This window comes from Streptopelia decaocto, assembly GCF_964273445.1.
Source record: "Streptopelia decaocto genome assembly, chromosome: 7".
Taxonomy (NCBI): domain Eukaryota; kingdom Metazoa; phylum Chordata; class Aves; order Columbiformes; family Columbidae; genus Streptopelia; species Streptopelia decaocto.
The window spans coordinates 41732523-41760416 of NC_138661.1; the positions used below are offsets into that span (position 1 = coordinate 41732523).

Below are 27894 nucleotides of genomic sequence, written 5' to 3' on the forward strand. Positions count from 1 at the left end.
GTCATATTGGGAAGGCTTTGTGCACCTCCACAAAAATTAGAACTTTATTTCTGTAAACAAGGCTTAGGTAGCAGAGTACGGACCTGTACTTTGTGGTGGGCTGTGGGCAAAATCTGTGTTAGAAAATCAGTGAATGCGCAAGACCCGGACTCAACCAGCACATCACGGTGACACTGACAGGAGCTGGCGGAGCAGGTGTTGTTCCCCACACGGGGGCTGCTGCCAGGTACCTCCCGCACGCCCGGCCCCGCCGCCCCCGGACAAACGGGGCGCCGATCACCTCGTCCGGCTGCCATAAACCACCATGAACCCCTGCGATGTCGCAGCGCTTCCCCCATGGCCCCCGCCCAAGCCCTTGGCTTCTGGCTGCACGGGGGTGCATGAGGAAACGCGCTCAGTTGATTGCCCTTCGCTAAATTACCCGGGTTGTTAATTGCCCTCGCTGTCCCCGCCAGCTCTCCATTCCGGGCTCCCCGGCCTGCCGCGGCCGGGCCCGGGGCGGGGCGGCGGGGCCGGGCCCTCCCCCGACATGGCGGCGCGGCCGGCGCGGGGCGTGAATAAAGGGCGGCGGGCGGGGCCGCGGCGCTCCGGGAAGAGCGGGGCCGGCGGCGGCAGCGGGTGAGCGGGGCTATCGGCGGGGGGGAGGCCGCGGGCGGGCCGGGGCGGGGGTCGCCAGCCGCCGGCTGACGTCCCGTGCCCGCCATGAGCAGGGCGCAGCTGACGCGGACGGGCATCCTGCGGATGGCGCTGGGCGGCGGCGCCACCGACCCGCTGCTGCCGGCGGAGGGCGGCGGGGACCAGCAGGCGCCCTTCCTGCTGCGGGCCCTGCGCATCGCCGTGGTGGTCTGCCTCTACTGGTTCACCTCCATCGCCATGGTCTTTCTTAACAAGTACCTGCTGGACAGCCCCTCGCTGCGCCTCGACGCCCCCCTCTTCGTCACCTTCTTCCAGTGCGCTCTGACGGCCGCCTTGTGCCTGGGCCTGAGCCTGGGGGCGGCTTGCGGGCCTCCCTGCCCCGGCCTGCCCGCCCTCCGCCTCGACCCCAAGGTGTCCCGCAGCGTCCTGCCCCTCTCTGTCGTCTTCATCGGCATGGTCACTTCCAACAACCTCTGCCTCAAGCACGTCGGCGTGGCTTTCTACAACGTGGGACGCTCCCTCACCACCGTCTTCAACGTGCTGCTCTCCTACCTGCTCCTCAAGCAGACCACCTCCGTCTATGCCCTCCTGGCCTGCGGAGTCATCATAGGTGAGGGGGAGCGGGAGGAGGCTGCACCCACCCTGCAGCCGGCCCCAGGAACCCGGAGAGACAGAGGTGGGGTGTCTTCCCCTTGGGAAGCCATCCTCATGTGCATGGCGGCTCCCTGGTGAGGTGGGGTAGTTGTGGGCTCATGCCTTGCTCTGCCTTGGGCAACCCGCTTCGCATGTCTGGAGGATGTGGGTGAGTTGTTAAGAAAGGATCTTTCTCTTATTCAACCATGGGTTCACTTTACCTTTGGGCACTGAAAACCTCTCTACCCTCTAATGAAGTTGAATTCACTTTGCCTTTTTCCCCCCACAAAGGCCATAAACCAGCAGGTGGCTTTCTCCCTGTTCACAAGTGTTTGTTGATTATTAACTTTGGTAACAATAACAGTATTTATGTCAGCACTGTTGGGACCATACAATGGAGCCAGCCAATTCAGATGGGCTGAGTGCCTGATGAAGGATTAAGTGATCAAGCCAAGCATAAAACACAACCAGAAGATCTGGTTGTGTGGTTAGGACATAGGGGAGGGCATCAACTAGGCTTAATGGGAATTGCTTGTAAGTCTTTAATTCCAATGGCATTGGTAATGCCAAAAACTACTTTCACTGGAGGGCCACTTAGATGCCCCTGGTGCTGAAATGTTGACTTCTGTCCAGTTCCAGGTGGACATGTGTTCACTTTGGTGCTTAGACAAGTAGATGTACTTGAATGAAAATGAGACAGGAGAATCCTATCTCCATAGAAGAGGTGAACAGGAACAGAACTACTGTTTTTTCCACCCAAGTGTTGCAAGCAATTGCCTTCAGCTAGTCCTGTGTTCGGATATTGCCCGAGGCAATGGCATCTGCCAGCCATACACAGTTTCTCTAAACCCTTTCCCCTGGCTCTATCTCCTTTAGCTGTGGGAGTGTTGGACTGTAGCAGCATAGCTGAGCATCCTCTCTGGCCTGCCACAAAGCCCTTCCTGTCTGTGCATTGAACCCAGTTGTATTTGGGCTTAGTTTAAAGCATGTTAGTCACTTTGCAGGCAGCTTTCCAGGTGGCCTCCAACATGAAGCAGCTAGTGGAGTGCTCCTTCAGTAGCTCATCTCTTTTATGTTTTGCTTATCAGCTGAATGGGGAGAGGTCTCTCTCTGTCCTGGAGATGCAAACCCTGTAGCTTCTGTTTTGGGGGTGGTTAATGAGTACATTACTCATTAAAGAAGCTTAATGTGGTGAAGACACTACACTGTTTCTGCCTTATGATCTTTTCTTTTAATCAAGCTTCTTAATATTGCATCCATGTGTTTACTATCTTTCCTTCTTTTCTGACCTATTAAGAAAAAACCAAAACAACAACAGAACAAAAACAAACAAACAAAAAACACACCAAAAAACAACCCACACCTTGAGGAGTATTTCTTGCTACCTGTGTCGGTTTGCTGCCTTTTCAATTAAAAAAAAAAAAAAAATCATATGATCTCCTTCTGAAAATGACCTGTACACAGAGTAGCTTTAACTTCAGTTCATGGGTCTTCAGAATAATAGTTTCTAAATTCATGCCAGAATAATAGTTTCTGAATTCATGCTCCCATGCAGTGTGGGAATCAGTCCTCTGAGATTGAATGATAGCACAGTAAATTACCTGCGCTCCCAAAATAAATCTCCCAAGGACAGTAGACATTACACTTTGTGGTTTCACTTAATAGAAGTGGGAAACCCTTAAGCCTGTCTCTGCTTGTGGTTTTTCAGTGTAAGATAGATGATGAATTGCTAACTCTATATTTTGAGTCCTTCAGCAGTTGTTCAGATGCCTGATTTGTTTGGTTGCAGGTGGCTTCTGGCTGGGTGTTGACCAGGAAGGTGCAGAGGGCACTCTGTCATGGACTGGTATATTCTTCGGCATCTCAGCAAGCCTGTGTGTCTCTCTCAATGCCATCTACACCAAGAAGGTGCTGCCTGTGGTGGATGGTAGCATCTGGCGCCTGACCTTCTATAACAACGTCAATGCTTGTGTCCTGTTCTTCCCCCTCATGATGCTGATGGGCGAGTTCCACACCCTCTACCACTTTGACAAGCTGGGGAGCCCCAGTTTTTGGGGCATGATGATCCTGGGGGGAGTCTTTGGCTTTGCCATTGGGTATGTGACTGGACTTCAGATTAAGTTCACTAGCCCACTCACCCACAATGTGTCTGGAACAGCCAAGGCCTGTGCCCAGACAGTGCTGGCTGTTGTCTACTTTGAGGAGACAAAGAGCTTCTTGTGGTGGACGAGTAACTTGATGGTTCTGGGGGGCTCCTTTGCCTACACATGGGTGAAGGGGCTGGAGATGAGAAAGGTACAAGAGGATCCTAATGTCAAAAGCAACGAAAGAAATGAGACTGGTGTGTAGGCGGCTCCTGCACCTCCATTTCTGTGCCTGGGGCATTAACTTTTGGTGCTCCTTTCCTCCTGGGGAGAAGACGACCAAGGAGCAGGAAGAAATTCACCTGCCAAGTGGTGTGGAGGACTGTGTCAGGAGCCAGAGCCAAAGATCTGACTGGATCATGTTTTAGCCATGGGATCTCACCCCGTACTGGGGTTGGGAAGAGCATGTGTTGTAGAGAGCAATCAGGGGATTTGTGATCTTTTTTTAAAATTTGGTGTTGATACTGACCTAATCTGGGCAATTTGCATCTCTGGGAGGCTGCGTTTATAGTGGACAAAGAACAGGATGGAGCTTTGTATAGTTATGGATCTAGAATTAACTGAATGAATGCAGTCTGAAGTTAAAAATCCTGAACCTCCATGTAAGGAAGAGGCAGGTAGTTGGACTGCTGAGGTTAGACTCCAGTAAACTGTTTTGTAAAAGGATTGGCAACAGCTGTTCTTTTCCCTCCTTTCTGGCTCTGTCTACCTGGTTTCTTACTTTGGGAAATCATTCTAAGTAGAAGGAATGAAACTTCTCGTTCCCTGTGTCCTGTGAGGGACAGCATACTTAAGTGGCCTTTCTCAGTGAGGAGTGAGCTTGGCCTCTGCCTCCTACAGTGACAGGCAGGAGGGGAAAAGTTACTCCAAAGCACTTGCATCTGAAGGCTGGAGATCCCAGTTCATTTGGTTTGCAACACTTTTCCTCTTTACCCTCTGTGCAGTGGGTAGGTTTCTGTTTGAAAACATGGTTCTTACTAATTAGGCTTGTTTGGGAGGCCTTATTCTATACCTACTCTGGATCTCCTCTGATGTTTGCAGTTTGTCTTTTGGCTTGTTCCTTTTAAACATCACCCCATGGCCAGCTCAGTGAATCCTTCATCCCACAAAATCGTAGTTTTGCTCTGATACATCAATCCTTTTACTTGAAACTTGCTGCTGAGCAGTTCTGCAGAAATGTCTGCCCCCCCACACACACATCTGGTCTCATGCAAGTGCCACCTGAGGTTGCTCTAGAGCCATGATTTCTGATCCCAGGGGTCAGTGGCGCATCCTATAGTCAGCTGTGATGTTACACCAGCTTCCCAAACCTCTGGCCCCTTTATGCTTAAAGGGGAATGCTGGGTGGTCAATATTGCTGCATTGTACTCTGCCCCACAGATCCGACACGATGTACCGTACCCCCGCGTGATGTCTGGCTGCTCCTACAGAAGGACGCTCCATTTCTGCCCGGAATATATTCCTGTCTCACTTAGGGCTGGGAGCGGGGCGGGGGGGGGGAATACTACTCCAGGTTTCAGGTCTGGCCGCTAGAGGGCGGCACGGCGCCTTTAAAGCTCCGCCCCCGCGCGCCGCCCGCTCTGGCCCCGCCCCGCCGCGTACGCGGCGGGGCGGGGCCAGAGCGGGCGGCGCGCGGGGGCCGCGACGGCAGTTGACGGTGGCCATGGCGGCGGCCGCACCGGGCCCAGCTCCGGCCGTTTGCCGCTCGGTGCATTGGTTCCGCCGCGGGCTGCGCCTCCACGACAATCCGGCGCTCCAGGAGGCGCTACGTGACGCCGCGTCCCTCCGTTGCATCTATATCCTGGACCCCTGGTTCGCTGCCTCCTCTGCCGTGGGCATCAACCGCTGGCGGTGAGTGGGGCTGAGGAGGCGCCGGGCGTTCAGGCCGCGGGCGGGTCCGGGGGTTCGGGACACTCTGAGGAGGCGCCGGGTGTGGGCCACAGCGGCGGGCTCGGCGCTGGGGAGGGTTCCCGCGGCCGCTGGAGCGCTTTCGGGTGCGGCGGCTGGGCCGGGTCGATCAGGCCGCCGCAACAGCGGGAGCAGCACATGGTGCCCTGCCCGGCCAGTGCGCTGCTCCTGCCGGTCCTCTCCGTGCAGGAGGGGTTCCTTGTCTGGCTGGCCTCGCCACGGTTTTTACAGCGGTGTTGCTTGACGCTGTGGGAGGGTGCCTTCAACTTTATGTAATGTCATTACACTTTCTCGTTACGAGCTGGGTGAATGTATGAGAGCGGCAAGCGATGGACGTTTAGCTTTAGGAAACGCCTTTCCCAGAATTTAGAGACAACTGCAAAGGTTCCTCGGAGCTGCCTGACCATACCACGCCTTCTTTCTGCCCCTTGGCTGATGAGTGTGCATAGGCATGTGTGCATGCCTGCGTTCCTCCATCCCTCAAATTTTTACAGAAATATGCTTTAGCTACTGCTAGGAATGTAGAGAAAGCTGCAGTTTTCCCTTTTCTACAAGTGGGAAAATGTATGGCAAGACTTTGTGTACCCGTGGCCAGTAACATTATATGGTGTCAGGTGTCAGTTGCCTAAACATTTGGAAACCAAATACAGGTAGTGATTCTCCTCTCCAAGACCCCCCTTCATAGAATCGAAGTAGATCTCCTGCTGCTCTCACACTATTCCATCAGGGGTGGTGGACAGGACAGCCACCTGGCTAAAAATCCTTTGAAATCTCATGTTGCTGTGCATTAGGAAAATTGTAGTTATTACAAATTCCCTCTCCTTTGCATCCTAGCCTCATCTTAGAGAAACGGGATGGTGTGGGTGATTTCTAAGCATTTCTAGAACCCATATCAGAGAATGGATTAAAAATTGTGTATGTGCTGAAATGACCACAATGTAGATGTTCAAATTACAGAAACTTGTGGATTCTGTTACAGCTCAATATCCTAGGAGCCTGAAGTGATCTTTCTATAGACCAGACTTTCTACAGGCAGCAGCAGACAGAAATGCCTTTCACGTGCTGCTGTTGTTGCTAACTGTCCTCATTTGGAAGAACTAAAGCAGTGCCCCCAAAAGATTAATTCCTGATCCATTTAATCCTTGTTTGTTTCCACCAGCATTGCAGAGGGAGGGAAGCAGGTAGTGGTTTTATTTATGTTGTAGTCATGGAATGTATGAGCATATGAAGTTTTTAAAAAACATGTTTTCTTGGAGGTGTGCATCTACTGCAAATGTCAGAAGGTAGCACTACTGGCTGTTAGGCAAAAATGTATTAGCAGTTTACGTCTATTTATGGGAGTTGCATTGGTTCACATTGGGAACCTTGGCTTTGTTATGCTATTTTTTAAATGCAATTACTTGTATTCAGAGTTCTGTACTCCAAAACCAAATGTTAGTGTTTTACCTAGCTTCCATAAATTTATCATGTTGAAAATCACTTGTTATTTACCTGCATACCATGTGTGAGCCACACAGGAAAAACCCGTGTTTAATTTTTAGAACACCTTGGAAAGTTGACATTCCTGTGTAATAGATTGAAAGTGGGCTGGAAGTTGGGGAGTGGTTTCTTTAGGTCACGCAGACCTGGTTCTGAGTCTTCTGTACTGTGATACAGGGCCCTTCTTTCCATGAACCCCGAGTTCCTTTCTCCTGCAGGAAGTGCAGGGGGATCTTGTTCTGTATCAAAGCTTGCAATTCCCATTATGGGCAGTGCAGTTGAGAGACGAAGTACCCAGTTTGCAGGGCAGTTTGTGGCTGAGCTTTCCTCTTCGCTGTGTGCAGTCTTAAGGGAGCTGATGCAGGTACTCATGTCTTGCAGGTCACGCTGCAGAGTGGGCCTGTAGGAATGAGGGAGGGGCAGAGGTTGGCTCGCTTACAAAAGGTTATGAGTTTACCAGCCGTGTCACATGCTGTCATAGAGATTAAAGTTTTAAAGCTGGTGTATTTTGCAGACTTAAACAAAATGAAGTGACATTACGATGTAGATGGGGTGACGTGTGGCTGTGAATGCAAAGATAATACATTTGATATTTTATAGCACAATGGGGGATCAGTAAGACACACCATTAAATGTAAAAAGCGTTTAAATGGTTTTTTACAGTTTAGGGGTGGGAGGAAATAGATAAATGTCTTGACATGCTCTCATCTTTGCATCTTCATGGTGGAAAATAAATGGCAGTTCTGTGTGCAGCTATTCCAACTACAGATAATTTTCACCTCGGAAGATCTTGCTGCTTAGTCTCCTGCTACTGATGAGCCAGGACTGTATGTTTCTCTGCTGTGACATTGCCTATTTGTAGCCAGAACTCTAAAACTTTCACAGTTCTTGTAGCAATTCATTACTTTTCTTGGAGTAGTGTATCAACATCTTTCTGCTTCCTATGCAAAATCCCTCCTGCAGCAGAACCCATGGAAGAATATATTGTAGCAAATTACATGGTTTATGGTTTTCTCCTTGTCCTAATGTGGAGACAGCAGCTGGTTGCCAGCTATGTTGCCAGCTTTGAGAAAGAACATGGGAAGGGGGTTGCAGGAAGTAGAAAATCCTTGAAATCTCTTGCATCTGCACAAGCAGAAGGTAGATGTGAATGGCTGGGAACTGGCTGGTGCTGCAATCTTGTAGCAGTTGGTAGACAAACCAGGGATGGATACAAATTATTGTTTTCTGTTTCTTGTCTTAATATTCAGTTTGATTTGGTCATGCAGGTTTGCTGGAGTTCCATGCAGATTCTTCTCATTTGTCTTTTAGCGGTAACTGGACTGACTGACACTAACTGCTCTTATTTCTTATCTGCAGATTTCTGCTCCAATCTCTGGAAGATCTGGACAACAGTTTAAGGAAGCTCAACTCTCGCTTGTTCGTTGTGCGAGGGCAGCCAACAGATGTCTTCCCAAGACTCTTTAAAGTAAGAGAATCAAGTAATTTTCTGGAGCATAGTGAAGAAAAACTGATGTCTCAGTGCTATCCTTGTTTTCAGTCACTAATGATCTGCTAGTTGTTGGAGGCCCCCTCAGCTTCTCTTTAAGTACTGTGCCTAAGGGCCAGCTTGGGAGCCAGATATACTCTTAAACTCAGACTTGCAAAGAACTTTAGTAGTAGGGTATAATTAGCATGCTCGAGCTTCTGTCTTTGTATGGTGGTCTTTGCCTTTGTTTCTGTATGTCAGGTCTTACACTGTAACGCTGACTCCTCTGTGTTGAGAGCTTCTACCTCACTGGCGATTTTCTTCCTGCAGCTTTTACTGAGGAAGACTGCTATGTCCACACACCTTCACAGGCAACTGAAAAAGCGTACTGATCTGTATGTGAATTGCAAATAGGCTTTGTGTTAAAATTTCGAAATTCAGAAGTTTTAATGTTAGCTGGCGTTCCTTTTCTTCTTCTATTCAAGGCTGAAGTTCAGTCAGATGAGCAGCAAAATACAACTTGGGCCCAAACTTCCTGCTGATATACCATTTAGAGTGGTAGAATATGCAGTGACCTTGGTGCTCTGTGATGGATTATCAGGATACATTTCTAAAGTAATATGTCAGTGCAGCAGATTGTGTCTTAATAGTGTCTTCGCTAGAGTAACAAAGCTAAAGGGGAAGAACATGGTTTGCAGTAGTCTTATGAGTTGGGTTTGTCATGTGGACTGTACCTTATATACAGTCAACAGAACTAGTGTCCCCAAAGCCTACTATAGACCAGCTGCTGAGAAGAAGTGGTAAACATGGATTTATACCCTCCTGCTGTAAATGGTTCTGATGTCTATTTTCTGGAGGAGGGCAGTACTGCAGAGGGTAATTGGAGTATGTGGGTGAGAAAGGGCACTGATATTTATTTTGGTTTCTGCATCTTAAAACGTGACACAAACTGTGTGCTACTTTTAACTTTTTCAGAATCTGGGTTATTTTTATCTTTTTATCTGCAAATAAGTTCTGGCTAGTAGTAGTTCATGTCCTTCTTATTTTAGTTCAAGGTATTCACAGGATAATTAAGACTTTGATGGAGAAAAATGTTTGCTTTGGTCAAAGAGCAAAAAGTAATTGGCAGAGTCTGAGGTTTGGAGAGATGGTTGTGGAATCAGCCAGACCTGCTTTTTGCTGCAGTCTGCTTTGCCTGGGCAGGTGAGCTGATGAATACCTTAGATGTGCTTTAACAGAGCTGCAAAGAAAGGGCAAGGGGGAGGTGGGGGGCATTGTGCTATAATAAGATAAACGTATGGCTTTCATGGGAATTCAGGCCTCTCCAAAGCTGCTGCACTGAACAGTGAATTAGCAGCAGTTCACGCCTTGTTGTCAGCTATTGTGGGGAGGAGAGTTATGTCACATTCGGTAATGCAACACTTGGACCTCATATAGTTTCTGCTCCTGCTGCCAGTGGCTGAGCTATGTTGTCAATAACAGTTGCCGCGAAGGCACTATTACGCGTACATACTGTGAGGAGAAGTGTACTTGTTAGCTCTGTGTTAACCTTTGCAGAGGATTTTTGTTTCACTTCCTCTGAACAAACATGTGTAATTTTACCTCTTCTATCAAAGAAAAGTGTGTCATTTTTTCACTCAAGTTCACTCACAATCCCTTTGGTGTGTTTTTCCTACAGTTTTTCGTTGCTATAGGCTAGATACTAAGAGACAAGTCAGTCATTATTTTTCTTTTGTATATCTGCAGCAATTTATTGTCATACAGCTTGTTTTCTGGTTGGTTTTGCTCTATTTCCTGTGTGCTACTGTAGCACACAGAGTGTTAGGCTTCTCAAAACTGTAGGAAACAGCTGAATTTGAAGTTTTGTATTTGTATTTCAAATCTCTGTTAGCCTTAAATGTTCTTTTTATCCCATTCCTTTCTTTCAAAGCAGTAGTGTGTGTTTCTTCAAGACTAAAGCCATCTTTTCCAAGCCTTCCAGCTAATACTGTCTTTCTTCTAAAAGAAATGAAAGTTTAAAATGAAGCTGTTAAATCACACAGAAGGAGGGCAGAGCTTGGAACATGTCTATTTGACCCCTTCTCTGAGTTGTGGATGCTGTCATGTTTTTATTTTGAAAAAGGAGTGGAGGACCTCTCTGAGATGTGCATTCAGTGGTACATAACTGGTTTAGTTCTCTGTGCATCCTAATATCAATTTTAAGATTTAATCTGAAAGCTTAGAAGAGGACTTGTACAGTTGTTTTCTGCTTCTAAATTCCCTTTCCTGTCTTTGGCATTAGCTTTAAAGGTCTTTAGTGAACTAATCACATCTGTTCTTTGTGATTTGTTTCTTGTTCCAAGGTGGTAAAAGACTGTCCTGTATATATAGAGGTGTCTCACTTGGAGAATGTGGTTCATATCTTAGCTGTGTGAGGGGGGTTTTAAGTATCTCTGTAGATTTCTGAGTGTGTTTGACTAAAGTGTTTGCTAAACAAATCTGTGGGCTGCTGCTCTGCTTGATGGATGTCTCAGGAGGGTCGCTGTGGAAACCGTTAAACCTCTTCTCATAGGATTCATTTTCTCAGGAAAACTAGGCCATAGTCTTTGAGAGCAGACTGTGCTCTGGAAAAGCCTGGAAGAGGCTGAATGCTATTTCATAAAGCCTATTCCATGTGATCTATGTGAGTGATCTATTAAAGGTGTGAAGATACAGAATATGTGCATGGCTCGACCAGGGTAAAATAACTCCCCAAAGGCAGGACTTTAATTTAAATCTGAACTGCCATATCATACTCTATTGTGCTGACCGGAAAGGTTCACTCAGTTCCTGTCCTTTGTCCTGCATTTCCCACTACCCTGTTTTTGCTGCTTGTGTTGTACAATGGTTCTCTATTACGTAATGGCTTTAAAGAGACATTGGAAAAAAATAAGTGTATTGGTTTTACTGATAATAGTCTCCATATAAAAATAGGGGGTTTTGAGCAGAACTTGTATTGAAAGAGTCATCTGAAATGCTGTCTCTCCAAATGCTGGAACAGAATGGTAGGGTTACTTTTGGACAGCATGTGCAACAAAACAAGGTGTTGTTAGGCTTGAGGACTGAGCTGTAACCTAAGAATAGTAATAGAGAAGAACTCAAACCTCCTCTTACATGTTTTAAACCTGACATTGAGGAATTTGCATAACAGATGTGATGTCTGCTAGAGCTGATAAAATTGTTGATTCTTTGGTTATCTCAACTCCAGACTGCTGTTCTTCACAGAAACCCTCTCTGAGTTTCCAGGACTTAACACTTACCAGGAATTCTGACATCCTCCTTTGTAATTGTGCTGGTTAGAAAGAGTTTCCTGTTTGACAGCTTTGTATATTGTGTGTCTTGCAGGAATGGGGAGTCACTCGTCTCACCTTCGAATATGACTCGGAGCCGTTTGGTAAGGAGAGAGATGCAGCTATCATCAAACTGGCCAAGGAGGCTGGTGTGGAGGTGGTGATAGAGAACTCCCACACCCTCTATGACCTGGACAGGTATGGGGAGAGCATGGGCGGAGGTGCTGCCTGGTCTAGGCTGGGATTGTCGTGTCTGGGGAGACTTCAGTCTCCTCTGTTACATTTATCGCTATATGCTGATCACTGTCATCCTGTGTGAGCCTAGAAAGTGTCAACAGGATTACTCTGCACGCTCGCATTTTTGATTAGAGCACGTCAAAGTGCTGCCAGTGACGTGAATGTACAGAAAGGTGCTGCCTCAAGCTGATTAAACTCTGTACTTGATAGTCATTTAAGTTGCTCAGCTGTGTCCTATTGATTGATCTGCTTGAGCATGTCCCCACTGCATGGACTGCTTTTTTTAAATTTCATTGTAATAAAGATAGTTGAGCTGTTGTCTCAAGCAGGTTATGAAGGTCGGGCTTTTAACTGATGGATGTGCCGGGACAGCTGGAAGAAGTAGAACAAGGTAGATTGGGGCAAACTGACCTTATTCTAAAACCTGAATGCCTTGTCTTTGTTGTGTATTTGCTATGGGGGAGCCTTGCCTTTATGTTGAGTTTTATATATTATCTATATAATATAGAGATATGAAAATAATCTCCTTAAACAGTGGAGATGGTCTTTCAGCTAAGACTCTATGGTATGTTTGAGTTAACTATGTTTCAGTACTGTTCTTACGGGTTGCTTGTTTGTTTTGGGTTTTTTTTTCCCCTATGTATTGTGCCAGCAATGCTAAATGTAGATTTACTCCTATAAATCTTTAGTATCCATAATTTCCTAGGGGAACGAGCTTTGCATTTAGTACATGCTGTAAGGAAATGTTTGCAGCAAGGGAGATTCTTCTTGAACCTGTCTTGTAAGCAGACACTGCTTACTAATCTTTGCATTAGAAGAGACCATAAATGCTTATTACATCCTCACCCTGTCAGTGTCCTTCACATCCTTCCTCATGTCATTGTCTTTTCCAAGGTGGAGGGTCTTAGTTTACTTATGTTTTCAGGTGGAATCTGTTCCATATCTCTTCCAAGTTTTGTCACACTTCTTTATACTTCTAGGTGTTTCTAGAGATAGAGAGCAGTGGTGAAAACTGTCGTTAGTGTTCAAAATGTAGGAGCGACATGGATTTTTATAGTGCTGTAATGTTTCCTGTCTTCTCCTAATAGTCACTAGTATTCTTTTTGCTTTTTCTGAGTGTTGCTAAACACTAAACTGATGTCTCAGGGATTCTTGCCAAAATGGTCATAGGTATTTGAGAGGCTACCACTACATAAGTATGTTTAAGATTGCATATCCATGCGTATGGAGAAACAACGTGACCAACACTGCATTTTATCTGATATTTTTGTCAGCTGGTCGTGTGGTGTATAAGGAAATTTTTAAGCTGCCTTTCCTCTTTAGCTATTCCAGATAGCTTATTGCATCAGTAAGCTTTATCATCATGCTCACTTTTGTCCCTTTCCATATATTTTATGAATAATGTTGAACAGCACAAGCCCTAGCTTAGCTCTGTGTAGGATTTCTCCTCCTGTTGGAAAAACAGATTCCTACTCTGTCCTGTATCAAAGAATTGTCTGTCTGCAGGAACCTTTTACTTTATCCCAATTTATCGTGTTTTTTTAAAAAATTTTCAGTGAAGGATCTAGTCAGATGGCTTCTGAAAATCCAGGTAGAATATATCAACTGAATCTCCCGTGCCCCAGGCTCAAACGTCACAAACAGATTTTAAGGCACAACTTCGCTTTACCAAGGCCAAACTAAACCTCCAGCATATTGCATATAACCTTGCATTCACTGATTCCATTAGTATTTTCTACCCATCTGCATAATGCACATGTCAGACTATTCTATCATCCCTCTGATGCCCTTGAAATGCTTTTTAAATCTGAAATTATATTGGCCTTTTTTCTTCATAGTATTCGAACAGTTTTAAGGCAAGTGGTGCATACAGCAGGTATTAGTTTGGGTATTTCTTGATGTCCTTTGCAGCTCCTGGGTAAATGCTTACTGGTCCTGACAAGCTGTTCCTGTTGAAGCATAGTGTGTTTTGTGGCATTTCTTCCTGACCTCACAGTCTGTGACATCTCCTGATACATTTCCTTAAACAGATTCAGAGTTGTAATGTCCCCGAATATCTCCATAGTGAATACACGTACAAAAATAAATGCAGGGGTTGTTGCTGTGCTGTTACAGTCTCTGTGCTGTTACAGTCTCTGCTTTTTTTTTTAATAACTTGATCACATCTTGGCCATATAAATATGCTGGAGTGTCTGTGAAGGTTGGGTTGTTTCGTTGGTGGGGATTTTTTTACTATTTATGTTTTTTGGTTCTTGTTTTTTTTGTTTGTTTGTTTTTTGTTTTTTTTTTTTTAAGGTTTCTCAAACTTCCATTTGGCTTGGGAGGTGCAAGGAGGCTGCCTTTCTGGTTTTAAATTTAACCTACCAACATTTGGGGTTTTTCTATCTTTATTTGGTCTTCATTTTTCTGAAGGATTTTGCTTTATATTATCTTTACTGTTCTTTATTTGTGATCTTTTTGGACTCTTTTTGATGGCTTGTGTGCAATTGTTGGTTTTGTTTTGTTTTTTATTTGTTTGTGTGAGGGTTTCTTTAAATTTAGTTAGTTTCCCCCCAATGTCATTGTCAAATCGTCTCTGTGTTGTGTGTCAGTGTTTTGCATCTCAGCTTGTTCTTTTTGCTTAGCGCGCTTCCTTGGTTTTATGCATTTCTCTACTTGAAATAAAAGCCACTATGGTATTGTTGCTCCTGGAAGGATGTTAAATGGATGCATGCCAAAGTCACAGTTAGAGCAGGCAAGTGCTAACTAACATTTTCAGCTATACCTAGCGCTGCCTACGACCAAATAATTAATTGCCTTTCCTTGTGTGTTCTTGATTATTCGTTCCATGGAGCAGTCATTTATGGCAGCTAGAAAATTGGGTTTTGGCAGGCAGCGAGCTGTGACAGCTACCCAGTCTGTGTGGAGGCAGCTCAAGTCTCCAGTTACTCTGACATTTCCTGGTTCTTGGCATCTCTGAGATTTCTCAGCATGTGGCAATGTAGTTCTGATATTGTATTTCTCCTGGAAGCCTCTCTCAGAGTGTATCACCCTCCAGTCGTGCTAACCCAGTCTTTTTAATTCATGCTATGTGTTGTCCCTCTGCTCACCCTACTGTTTTTCCTGCATAATTAGTAACGTGGTGATAGCATCCTACTTCTCATCTTCCTTTAATCAAGTTTCCAACAAGATTATCAGGCCTGGTTTAAAGCAATTTGAACTTCTACATAAATTATTCCAGCTATCCTTCTCTTGTCTCCTGCAGTGTATTCCCAGTGCTACCCCCACCAGCTCCTTTTAAACATTTACAAAGAGTCTTTTCTGTTAACTTGTGAATTTGACCCAGTTTACTCCATCGGAAGATTACAATATACTCCTTGTTGGTACTGCTGGCATAGCTGTGTGATTATCAGAGCATCTTTCCCCTCCTCTCCCTTCCAAAAAGGACACAGCTATAGAATATCAGCATTTGTACTGGAAAGTACTCCTAAGAAAATCTAGGAACTCCCAGCCAAGATTAGCCATGTTGAGATTGTAGAAGTCAGACAGAAAAGGTAATCTCTTGGGTATCAGCTTAGCCTGCTCAAAGCCTTTACTTGACAATTACTCTGTCTGACAACTTCCAGCTGACAGGTTGTTTTGTCCCTTCTCTGGATCTGCCTGTTTTCTCCTCCTTAGGATCTAAATCCTCTGCAGTCTGCTTGCTGATGATCAGCGTTGTGGTTTCTGCAATCCTGAGCAGGCTGAGGTTATTCAGGGGGAGTGTGTTCAGTCAGAAAGTAACACTGTGGGCTTGTTTGTCGCAGGCTTCAGGAGCAGCTTTTCCTTAAATATTTTATCCTAAGGCTGAAATGATAGTTCAATGTGTTTTAATAGGAGTGCATAGTAACTTAAAGGAACCAAGCACTGGGGGAGTATGCATACCATGGTGGTTCTGCAGTTCATAATTACACTACAGCAAAAAAGTGGTTCATTTCCATCTAAAAACATTAAGTCAAATCTCTGCCTGCCAGATCTTGTTATCCTTGTCTGTCTTGCACAGTGCTCTGGTGTCAGGTGTTTTCCCCCGTGCTGGTACTTAGCCTGTCATCAAGTCACTTCTTCATCTTTTATCTGCTCATGTGTGTCATTCTGTGGAAGTGGAATTGTTCGTCCTTTGCCCAGCGTTTGTTGTGTGGAATATCTGTTGGTTCTCTCTCCATCTCCTCTTTGAATCTGTAGAAACACCTCTTGTCTTAGGTATGCGTAGCCCTACACAAGCTCTCTGAAGTGAGGATTTAGATCAGAGCAATTGCATAAGTTGGCAAGGCTAACTAAATAGTCTGTGTGAATTGGTAGTGGGGTGTGCTGTGGAGCAGCCTGCTTGCTGAGTGCTGGCAGCCAGCTCTTCCTTGTGCCAGGAGGCAGAGGGGGGCACATTCAGTCCCCTGCCAGAACTGGGCCATCATTTGCAAGCAGGCTGAGGTGTCAGGTTTGAGGCAAGCAGCATTCCCTACCCTGGTAGCCATCCTGCTGGGGCACTGCTGTGGAGGTGAGTCAAAACTGACACCTGTGAAGGGTGTGCATTCAAAGTCTGCAGACACCCTGCTGTTAAAGGCGACTGACTGTAGGATACCTTAGAATCCTAGCAGCACCATAACCATGTTTGGTCAGGTTTTTCATTGCCTGCTTTATTGAGGTAAAGTGTGACTGTGTGACAGTCACAAATACCCAAAGAACTTCTGGCGTCCGGGTACTACTGTCAGGTGGTGCTGGGCCGTATACTGCTGTTCTGGTAGTGCAGCCATTTTTATGTGTGCTCACTAACATCAGAAAGGTTACATTTTGTGTGATGAATACAGTGATTCTGTTCTTCTCTGTTCTGCTTCAAGAAAACTAGAATAACTGCCATGTGTAGTTTGAGTTGTGTTGGGGGAGATGGATGAAATGGGACTATTAAGTCCTGGGGAGAGTCCTCCCTTTTTCTGTCACTGAGGAAAGTCCTGTGAGATTGTACTGCCTCGGTTAGAAGGACAGCAGGAGGAAGGACAGGACTTCTGCCGGGGGGGCTTCCTGTAGAAAGGGTTGTACGGAAGACTGAACAACAGTACAATACCCTGTGTGTATCATATAGTGTCCAATATTGTACAGTACCCAATGTCTGATACTTCTGTTTCATGGCTGTATTGTGAAAAGTTCAAATTTTGTTACATAATGCCAGTGTCAGGTGCTGTGAAATGTGCAACTTGTCCTAGCCCGATCTCTTAAAGATTTGTGCCCCACATCCAGTAACCATTTAGGAATTTATGAGCTGTTCTAGGTAACTTCACTCATATTCATGTTCTTGATACAGATGTCAGACAGTGGCATCCACCTGCAAGTCACAGCAATTTACGCCAAGTAGCTGTGTGTTCACAAAAGTTTTAGCTGTGGATCTGGGATGTGGTATAATACAGCGGATCTGGAACTGAGTTGCAGGCTCAGCAGATACGTGGAAGAGGACTGAAAAAAGCGTCTTCCCTGCCCCCATCCCAAGCACCTCAGGGCAAACAGCGTGCAGCTCTGTCACATTTTCTCTTCCAAGCTCTGAACTTCTCTGGAAGCAAGTGAGCCTCACCAGTGTGCTGTAACTGGAAATACCGCACTTCTTTTCCAGCAGCAGTGCTGATTTTCTGGGGGTCTCTGTGAACCAGTGGTCTTGTGTGGGTCCCCAGTGCTCAGAGAAACCCACAGAGAAGATAGTGGTGGGTAGTATTCATGAGAGTTTGTGATCTTCTACTGTCTCTAGGGGGGTACACAGGGACAGCCAGCCAGAAAGTGTGTGCATGAAAGCAGAGGAAATGGTCTCTGGTGTGGTGGTACAGGACTGAATATGTTGCCTTGGAGGCTCACCTCAGTGCAGTTGTTTGGAGGAGTGGGAGAGAGGCATGTAGTGCTGTGCCCGCACTGATCATGTTTATAGCCTGGCACTAAAATTGCAGTGTGATTTGCACCCAGTGCACATCCCGATTGCCCTCCCCTGTCCTATGCATGAGTGGTTTTTTTCCTCCCATTGTTTACAACTTTACAAGCAGAAAGCCGTGAGGAAACTGCAGGAAACCTTATTTTTAATCCGCACACCTGCACTGCCGGCTCTGAAGTGCCCCTTCCCCCGGGCGGCAGCGTGCAGGGATAGCGGCGGCGGTGCGGGAGCCGGGGGAGCGCGGAGCACGCGTGACGAGGGGCAGGGGCGGCCGGGGCCAGCGTGTCGCTCCGCCTCGCTACACGTGCGGCGGCGGGGGAGGGGAAGGCACATGGCGTCCGCCGTAACACTCGGCTGTAAGCCCAGCCCCTTGCATAAGCTGTTGACTCTGATGGGTGGGGAAGGCTGCTCTGCCGAAGCTCCTGTGTGAGCTGTGGGGTTGGCTGCCTCAACTTTATGTAATGCTGGTGATTCCTGTGCTGTCTGCTGTTAACGCTTTCCTCTCCATGAAGAAGAGGGGGTTAAAAGTGGCATCTTTCATGCAGAGGAAGCTTACCTTGCCAGGGGTCTTATGAAAGCTCTGTCCCAGGAAAAATAAGACTGCATGGCCCTAGCAGACTGAATGCTTAGTGGAGTAGTGAGGAACTGTGTCAGCCCTTTCCATAGAATGATCTGACACAGGTGAATAGCATGAGATAGGTCTGCTTGCGACCTTGTGGCATGGGGCAGGATGGTGATTTCTCTAATCACGAGAGGAATGACGCAGACTGGGATTTGTCTCATCTGAGATAGGTGGAGGAGGGGTCACTAAGAGGCTGAGGCCTTTTGTGTCAGACGGAGGCAGTAAGTTCAGAATCAGGTTAGAATACCATGAGGTGTCAGGGGAACAGATGCAAGTCTGGGATTTGGCTTCTTGGGAGACAGAAAGGCAGTAATCAGAGATTTCCTACAGGGGTCTGATAAAGAGCTGTGGGAGAGATGTGATGCTAAGCCTGATGCAGCCAGAGCTCTTTTAGTTTATTATTTTCCCGTGGAGGTGCTTTAGTATGTGGTGTTTTGTTTTCTGGTGTGTTTGGGGATTTTGCTTGTTTCTAATATCCCTTTGAGGGATGCATCAAGGGGAAGTTGGGTCTATAAAGATTTCTGCATCCAAAGTGAAAGGCTCTCATGAGCAGAGATAGTAAAATATGGTTTGGCTGTTATTTCCTTGTGACTTCTGTGCTAGCGGGGCTGTGTTTTTTCCCCTTGCTTATTTTATCTCCAGAATTATTGAGCTGAATGGCCACAAGCCACCCCTCACCTACAAGCGCTTCCAGGCCATCATCAGCCGCATGGAGCTCCCAAAGAAGCCGGTGAGCACCATAATGATCCAGCAGATGGAGGCGTGTAAAGTGGACATCCAGGAGAACCACGATGACGTGTATGGGGTCCCATCCCTGGAAGAGCTGGGTATGTGTTGAGAGTGAAGGCGAAGGTTAACTGCCAGCTGAAACAGCATCTAGTGGAACTGTTTCTGATGGCTGGCATGTGCCCAGGCCAGCTCTAGTGTTCTCATCTGACCTGGGCTGCCTCTAGCCATAGAAGCAGCCTAATCTTTTCAGCGAGAGCTGCACCTCGTGAAAATAGGCTGCTGTCCCTTGCAGTGGTAAATGCACAGCGTCCCCTTTGGTGTTGCTATGAAACACTGCATCTGTCCTTATGTTCTCTGATATACTTAGCATGTAACCACTGTATCTATGTCTCATGTCCTTGGCAGCTGCTTTTCTTCCACTACCATCTCTGACACATCATGTAACAGACCCGAGGAGGTAAAAAAACTGTGTACCAGGCTTAGATCATTTAATTCAGTCATTGCCAACCAACACCGGTTTGGGAGCTTAGCAAGATGCAAGTTATTACAGAAACTTCTTTCACTCATCCTACTATGCCTTATGGTCCTGTATTTTTCTTGGGAGGAGAAGTATGAATAGAGAGCTTAGGCATGGGGAGTGCAAGGCTTACATTAGGGAAGCGAATCTAAGTGCAGGGGAAGAAAGGATTGATGCAGAATACTGTCTGCATGTGTGGCTGGAGGCTCCATACCAGCTTTATAGGAGTATCACCCTTGTACCTCAAAGCACAGTTTCAGCAGTCATGTAAAAGTGGGGAGCTTTACAACAGGAATATCCTAAAGGTTGCAGTCCTGAGTAGATCTGCTTCCTTTATTGTCTGGCCTAATGTGAGACTGCCTGCAACCTTACACAGCTCTCTTTGCTGCCAGGGGAGGCTCATCTGTCAGCCCAGAGCAGTGCAGGCCAACTGTGTTATTGCTTGCCCTTTTGCATCAGTTCTTCAGCACTAATACAGCACCTTCCACAGCACCAGCTTTCAGCAGAATAGGAGCCTCACCAGGAGCAGCCATGCTATCTGGTGAGCTGCTGATGTCCATGGCAAGGTATTTTGTAAGGCAGAGCTGTGGAGCACATACTTCTTTGCCAGCTGCTCTGGCCTTTGCAGAAGAGCCCTGTGGATAGTGCTGACACACAGGAGAGCGTGCTGGCATATGAGCAATGGGAAAAGTCCCCAGAAGGCTGCCTGACACATTGCAGGGAGAGGCCCTTGTAGGGCAGTGTCATGAGCAGGCTCTCCACGTGTTCCTCAATGTTTTCCTGATGTAAAAGTACTAGAGCAGCAAGTAAGCCATGTTAGGCAACTGCAGTATATAATGTCTTGCTGTTATTAATGTTTAATCCTATCTGTACCCTTTGTCTAGGCATGGCTTCAAATCTTACCAAGTTCTTTCCCTCAGGCTTTCCTACTGATGGCCTTGCCCCTGCAGTTTGGCAAGGAGGGGAGACGGAAGCCTTGGCACGGCTGGATAAACACTTGGAAAGAAAGGTAACCCCTGTTATTTAAGTGGCGATTCCTGCAGGCTGCCTCCAAATGAAAAATGTTGAACATTGGCCATTGCCCTATTTCCCTGCTGGTCCTAGCAACTGTCTCGGCATTCACCTCCGGCAGACGTGTTTGGTATTACACTGCTCCCGTGACCTTGGGTCACGTGTGGGGCAGGGAGCTCATGGGCTTGCTCAAACCTGAAGAAGTAGAGCTGTATATTAATTATGCTACTGTTTGAAGCACATAGGATTCTTTTCCTTGTTTGTATCCCTCTTTTTCCTTTAGAGTAGTGCAAACTTGGAAACTCTCCTCTAAGTTGCTCACTCCCTGCTACACACTGCACACTGTCGCCTTTGCCTTTATCTAAGGTATTAGAGCAAATACATGCTTGTAAAATAATGCGTTTCCCTTGTACATCGGCTTGTTGATATTTTGTCTCATTGGCTGGTGTTCCTTTAGCCCCTTGCTGAAACACTCACATGTCTTCTGTGGGGCACGTGATCTTCATTACAGTGCATGAGGCATATAATTTCAAAGTAATGAAGGGTGACACAGATGCAGAGACATGACTCAATTTTAAACAGTTTGTATCTTTTTAATGCCGGATGGATTGGTGGCAGTTGTAGAGACCAAAGCACGAATTCTTGTTCTGAAGGGGAAATAAGCTGTCAACACTCTACAAAAAAATCTGAATGTCCCCAAATTTTCATGGTCAGTGTGTGAAATGAGATAGACATACCTGCACATAGACTGTGGTGTTAGCCTATGTCCCTAGGAACTCTTGGAGTTGTTAACTCCTTCATGCAAAGCAAATTTAGTCCTTTTCTTGGCCACAATGACTAAGTAGTTTAAATCCTGGCCTGGGGAAAGGGTTTGCATATCTTGAATGGGGTTTGAGCGTTGGGATTGCCCACTTGAGGTGTCTCCCAGCAATGGTTGAAAGTGAGTAGAAGAGACTGTGCTGTCAGTGTCTTTGTTACCTGCACAGATGTCCGCCCTTAGTGTCTCAGAAGTTTGGGAGGTTTTTTGTCTCATTTCTTCTGAATATGTCTAGGCGTGGGTTGCAAATTATGAAAGACCAAGGATGAACGCCAATTCATTGCTGGCCAGCCCTACAGGACTCAGTCCCTACCTGCGTTTTGGCTGCTTATCCTGCCGCTTGTTTTATTATCGTCTCTGGGAGCTCTATAAGAAGGTAAGACAAAAGGTTTGTCTGGAGAGCAGGCTGGGTTTTAGCGTGATGCTGGTTTCTGAACAGTGTGCCGCAACAGCTGCAAAAGTTACTGTTGCCTGGCATGCGTTTGACCATTGGGGTAAGCTTGTTGGTACCACAGAAGAGGCTCTTGGGTGAGGAAATGTGATTCTCCTGTATGTAGTCCAGCAGACCGTAAACTTGCTGATACCTTGTTCTTCAGCCTGGACTCTTCTGTCCTGAGCCACATAAGAGCTTTATGCTGTTAGGTTTGGGTCATGCAGGTCTCTTGTCAGTGTGCTGAGTGAGTTAGAGCCAACACTGTATTTTTACTACCTGGGGTTTCTGGTAAAGGATGATCTGGAATAGAGCTCCTTTACAGGGCCTGTTAATAACTGACTTGGGGATATTATATAAATGCACGAGTGGCCTGCAGCTCAGCTTAGTAAAGTCAGTCCTCCCCTGCTTGTGAATACCCATGTTCCCTTCTCCACAGGTGAAGCGGAACAGCACGCCCCCCCTCTCTCTGTATGGACAGCTTCTGTGGCGGGAGTTTTTCTACACAGCGGCCACAAACAACCCAAAGTTTGATCGCATGGAGGGGAACCCCATCTGCATCCAAATCCCTTGGGACAGGAACCCTGAAGCCTTGGCAAAGTGGGCAGAGGGCAAGACAGGCTTCCCTTGGATCGATGCAATCATGACCCAACTGAGGCAGGAAGGATGGATCCACCATCTGGCCAGGCACGCAGTGGCCTGCTTCCTGACCAGGGGCGACCTCTGGATCAGCTGGGAGTCAGGAGTCAGGGTGAGTCTGGCATTTCCAGAGGCTTGCAGGAGGCCATAAGGAAAACAAAGTCTCCCTGGCACTCTCTGCAAGGATGGGCACACAGGTATGGCTTTTGCTTCACATGTAGAAGTTGCATGGAAGAGAGGATTTGCTAGCAGGCTCTTGGCCTGCCAACAGCCTGACTTCTGCCTTCTGCTGTGAGGCCCTGACAGTATCAAGAGTCTCCAGTAACTGTAACTAAATGTTAGTGGGACCCATTGGTAAATATGGACTGGGGATTTGGGGTTGTTTTTAATTTTTTTGTAAAAGTTCTCTCAGTCCATCTGTTTTCTTTGCAAGTTCCATGTCACTTTGTAACTGGACCTTTCTCCTCATTGTATAATCCATCACTGCCAGTCAGGGAATGCTCCATGACTGTGAAATCTGAGTCTTGAGTCTCTCAAGGAAAGAGGTAAAAGACCTTCATTTTTGGCCATCTGATGGGACAGCCAGCTTGAACCTATCTGGTGTACATATTGCCCTATGCAAAAACTGGAGGCAGGAGCATCTTGTTGCAAAGCTAACAAAGCAGAGCATAGCTGAATCTGTGTCACAGGGTCAAATGCTAGAAGTGCGGCGCGTGTGCATAGATGCGAGCAAGTTACTGCTGAAACCTGTCTGCCTCTCAGTGGCAGTGCCCTCTGGGACTTTCAGAGGGGTTCTTCCTTCTTGCTTTGGTGCTGGTTCTCCTGGGCAGCATCTGCCTGCTTCCCACAGCTGGTGCTTTGCAGTTGTTACACCTCCCAGGTGTTCAGATCAATACACAAGGCTTGCTGCAGCACTAGGTAGTGATTTAGTCTGTAGCTGCCTGATAGATCAGACATTTCATCATGGTGAGCAGACAGTGTCTTCCTATGTGAAAGCACTAGGAAGTGAGATGTATTGACCAGCCACCTGGCTTCAGCCAGCAGATTGCCTCTTTGCTGCTGCTGTGTTTCCTGGGAGTTGCTCTCACAGCTCAGTGCCTTGCATCTTGGGTCCTCCTGCCACAGAGTCCTGCCTGGGGAAGCTCTCACTGCCTTTTCCTCCTATTGCTGCAGGTATTTGATGAACTGTTGCTGGATGCAGATTTCAGTGTAAATGCAGGCAGCTGGATGTGGCTTTCGTGCAGTGCATTCTTCCAGCAGTTCTTCCACTGTTACTGCCCTGTGGGCTTTGGACGTCGCACAGACCCCAGTGGTGACTATGTGAAGTAAGTGATGTGACTGGTGCTTCTTTCTTGTTTGATCTGTGATCTGTGAACTTACGTCTCATTCAGTAGCTGACAGGTGCATGATGCTTTCTGTGCATTGTGAATGCTGCATTGCTGCACTTTAAGTGGTGTTTGTGCACCTTTTTGCTTGGGTTGCAGGAGGTATCTGCCCAAACTAAAGGGCTTCCCCTCACGATACATTTACGAACCATGGAATGCCCCAGAGTCTGTGCAGAAGGCCGCCAAGTGCATCATTGGGGTGGACTACCCCAAACCTATGGTGAACCACGCAGAGACCAGCCGACTAAACATCGAACGCATGAAGCAGATCTACCAGCAGCTGTCGCGCTACAGAGGGCTCTGTGAGTACCAACAATTGCAAAAGATTCTGTCTTTAATAGGATATAAATGCTGGGAGGAGAGCTCATGATTTAAAATAGATAGCGCTTGTTTCTCTGGTCGGTCCTTGCAAGATGAAGCAGTCTCTGCCAAATCTGTTCAGTCAGTTTCCAGGGAGAGCTCCACTGAGCTCCTGGTCAGGTAAGAGTAGGGTTTGATTAATTCTGAGAGCTGGTGATGGCTCGGCACCATCCATATGCCACCAGTGGTCCAGTCTTCACTTGGGAAAAAGTCTAGACAGAACATCCTGAATAAATATGCTGCTAGGTCACAGTGTCTGTCTGTGGTCAGTACTGGGTGAGCTCAGGTCTGAACTCATCATGCTTTGGGATATGAATGTGCTGGCTGGTGATCACTAAGGTGTTTCCATGTGAAAGGTTTTTCCCACTCCACATGTCTTTTGTTTCTTAACTCTGATCCTTTTGCCTTTCTCTAGGTTTACTGGCATCAGTCCCTTCCTGTGTGGAAGATCTCAGTGGTCCAGTCACAGACTCAGCTTCAGGGCAGGGCTGCAGCACCAGTACAGGTGAGCTGGAGCTGTTTGTGTGCTTCTGAGATAGTTCCATGTCGACTTAAAGGCTACGAGCAGGAGAGACGGATTCTTCTCTAAGACGAGAGTGTGCAGCTAGGAAAACAGATCACATTCACCTTCCTTTAGGCTTTCTTCAGAAGTCCCCAGTGAGCCTTCATTCTTAAAAGGGCTGAAGAGTAGGAGTTGATTAAAGTGAATCTTTTATTGCCTGTATGGGATCATATGTAGCCACTTAAGGGAGAAGTGCAGATGACTGTAGGGCTAATCAGGTATAATTAAGCTGTCCTTCATCAAAGCAGGATACTTTTGTGTTTGTTCTGGGGGGCTTAATTATTCTGATTTTTAACAAAGTTTTTTCAAAAGTTTTCAAGGAGGCTGTGGCAGCATCTCTCTGTACTTTTGCACTGCATATTTTTTCTCCTGTGGCAGGTTAGGCTAGGGTGTACTTGTGAGGAGATCTAAAGGCAGGGGAACTGCTGCAATGACTCTTCTTCCTCTACAGCGATGAGGCTGTCGCAAGCAGACCAGTCTTCTCCAAAGCGCAAGCACGAGGGAGCAGAAGAGCTGTGCACTGAAGAACTGTACAAGCGAGCCAGAGTGACAGATCTCCCCACTGCAGAGATCCCTGGCAAGAGTGTATGATTGTGAGTAGCCCCTAATGTTATCTGTCCTAAACTACCTTGTTCGGGCAGCTAGCTAGGCTCAATTTAATTTTCTTCCTGCACATTAACAAAATGAACAAAATGGACTTGCTTGTGGAGGGAGGTGGCTCCTAACTAATTCCGTAGCTCTGAAATCTGGCAGTGGTCTGCCCTCTGGTTGTTTTGCTTTTGCTTGACAAGCTGTTAACTCAGTTGTCCAGGAGAGAGCAGTACCTTGTTACCAGCACAATCACAGAGGACAGTCGTTCATGGGTTTGCTCTAGTGAGGCTGCTTCTCTTCCCGCAGAGGGGGTTAGCAGGCAGATGTGGTGAGGATATGGGCTAGAGGAGGGGAGCAAGCAGGTCCCGTCGTCTGCCTGAAATACTCTCTTAAGTCCTAGAGGGGAGGAGCTGGTTGCATGTTCTGCCAGCTTTTCAGTATAAGGGGGTGTTCAAGTCAAATTTTCTCTTTTTGCTTTCTCCTGCAGCCAGCGACAAGCACCTTGCAAGTGAAGAGTGAGAGTGCTGAAGAGGTAACCAGAGTGGGGACTTCTGCCACAGAGGGACTGGAACTTGGGATCCGCAACAGAAAATCGAGGGTCTCTCATAAATCTGTAATTCCAATAGCTGCCACTAAAGGGCACTGTGCTCCTTGTGCTTAGGAATATTTGGCTTTCTGGTCTCCAAAGAGCCAAATATATCTCTTCTCAGCCATGCCCAAAATTTGCCCACATTTAAGAGGGAAAGGGCCTTCTATCAGTTTGTTCACTCCTAGGTGTATCTTTCTTTTCTGACAATGGCTCAGTGCATGTGACTTGATGCATTGATGTAGGGAGCAGCATCTGCACATCAGAAATAGTGAACATCATTTTTCATCACTAATACTAGGCGATGAAGTGTGCTGATTAATTCAGATTATAGTAGGAGTTCAGAAGGAAACCGCTACACTGTCAAAAATAGAGTACCCATCCTACAGGAGAACAGGAAATTCTCAGCCTTTCATTAGGCTACTCTGATGGGGATATAAATGCTGAATAAATCAAAGTGGTACTCATGTGGGATGGAAACAAAATGAAGGACAACTGTAGCACAAGAACAAAGAGACACAAACTGTCTGTACACTTGAAAGGCAGTTAGAACTTTCCTTGCAGAAGAACCTCACTGCTGCAAGGTGAGCGAGCCATAGTGCTGTTACCTGGAACGGGCAGCTTTGGAGGAGTTTGACAGCTGGGCGGGAGGGACTCTGAGAGAAGGAGGAATGATCAGAGAATAAGATCATGCCTTGATATGAGTAAAGCAGTCTCCCAGAAGCTTGCTGGTGCAAATTATAAGATAGCTATACCTGTGCCCTGCACTCTACAGCATTTCCTTCACTGAGTGAAAGTTCTCTCGAATGGAGTGACCAGTGCCTGGTGTGTAGCCTCATACTGATAGGGATGTATTACACATCAGCTCCTTGAAGTGAGTCTTCCTCAGGCTTAGTTTGTTGTCCATTCGTTGTGGATGTTTGCTCTTTCCTGTACTGGCATCTGTGGTTTGCATTGCTACACGGTGTATTCCTGTACCTCATACCCTGCACATTGCTCCTTCTTGCTATTTGCCTTCATGCTGGTGCTTTGTCTAGCAGGTTTATTGTGTAGCTTTCCTGGCTCTTGACCATATACTTCTTGACCTGGTCCTGTTACATGTCATTTCAACGTGGTGCTAGCAGAGAGCCTCTGCTTGCCTTTCCCCCTAAGAGGGCAAGGGAGGGCAGTACTGCAGGAGAGCCTCTCCTGGCCATTTTCAAGAGGAATTAAATCAAGTAGCTAATCCCGTGCAATGGGCGGCTCTTTGCACCGTTTGCATTTGCTGTTGTTCAAAGGCTTTCATCCCTGCCTGGCACAGATAGTGTGGGGCTGTGTGTGAGCTTATGCACCTAACAGCTTTGGGAGCACAGGAGTTGTCTCCCACTCTGACTGGGATAATCAGATTCAGTTTTGGAGCCCGGATTTGAATCCAGAGCAATGAGGCTGCAAATAGAAACTGACTCAAATGCATCTAGAAAACCTGGAGTTGTTGAATGGGGGGCTGTGAGTTAATTTATTGCATAGTTGAATAACCTTTCCTTTGCACTTCCCTGCCTGGGGCATTGACCCTAGATTCCTTTCCCCGATGGAATCCATTGGGAAGACTGACCAAGTAAACAAGAGTAACTTTTCCTGCCCTTACTTTCTTCTAAACTACTATTCATAGAATCTGTGTGGTGGATAACCCAGTAATCAACAAGTTTTGTCTCCTTCAGTCTGACCCAGACCTTACTCTCACTGTCTTGAGGGTAGAAAGGTGTAGAGACCCTCCCCCCTCACCTTCTGCTACAGAGAGAAGAAATGGGAGAGACATGGACTTTGTACACTTGGGTTATAGAAATTGTGAGTTCTGTCATTTGGCGAGTTCAATGCTTAGGCAACACTCTGTAAATATGACTTTTTTATATATATATAAATGTCTTAAACCCTC

At 46.6% G+C, this 27894-nt stretch overlaps 2 protein-coding genes across 4 annotated transcripts; both read left to right on the forward strand.

The window, feature by feature from the left end:
- Positions 1-574: 574 nt before the first annotated feature.
- SLC35C1 (solute carrier family 35 member C1) lies at positions 575-4763 on the forward strand. 2 transcript variants are annotated; one of them, XM_082057879.1, is made up of 3 exons: positions 575-618; positions 711-1246; positions 3059-4763. In XM_082057879.1, the coding sequence occupies exons 2-3, from the start codon at positions 742-744 to the stop codon at positions 3616-3618; spliced, it is 1065 nt and encodes a 354-aa protein (XP_081914005.1). In that variant the 5' UTR covers positions 575-618; positions 711-741; the 3' UTR covers positions 3619-4763. The 2 variants fall into 2 exon arrangements, with proteins under 2 accessions (XP_081914005.1, XP_081914004.1); XM_082057878.1 differs by lacking the exon at positions 575-618 and having other exon boundaries at positions 625-1246.
- A 271-nt stretch (positions 4764-5034) lies between these two features.
- On the forward strand, positions 5035-27894 carry CRY2 (cryptochrome circadian regulator 2). Of its 2 annotated transcripts, XM_082059644.1 has the most exons (12): positions 5035-5264; positions 8160-8268; positions 11632-11774; positions 18998-19182; positions 20522-20610; positions 21665-21805; positions 22299-22610; positions 23672-23823; positions 23983-24185; positions 24659-24748; positions 25257-25398; positions 25884-27894. In XM_082059644.1, the coding sequence occupies exons 1-11, from the start codon at positions 5077-5079 to the stop codon at positions 25394-25396; spliced, it is 1752 nt and encodes a 583-aa protein (XP_081915770.1). In that variant the 5' UTR covers positions 5035-5076; the 3' UTR covers positions 25397-25398; positions 25884-27894. The 2 variants fall into 2 exon arrangements, with proteins under 2 accessions (XP_081915770.1, XP_081915771.1); XM_082059645.1 differs by lacking the exons at positions 5035-5264; positions 8160-8268; positions 11632-11774 and adding an exon at positions 11825-12204.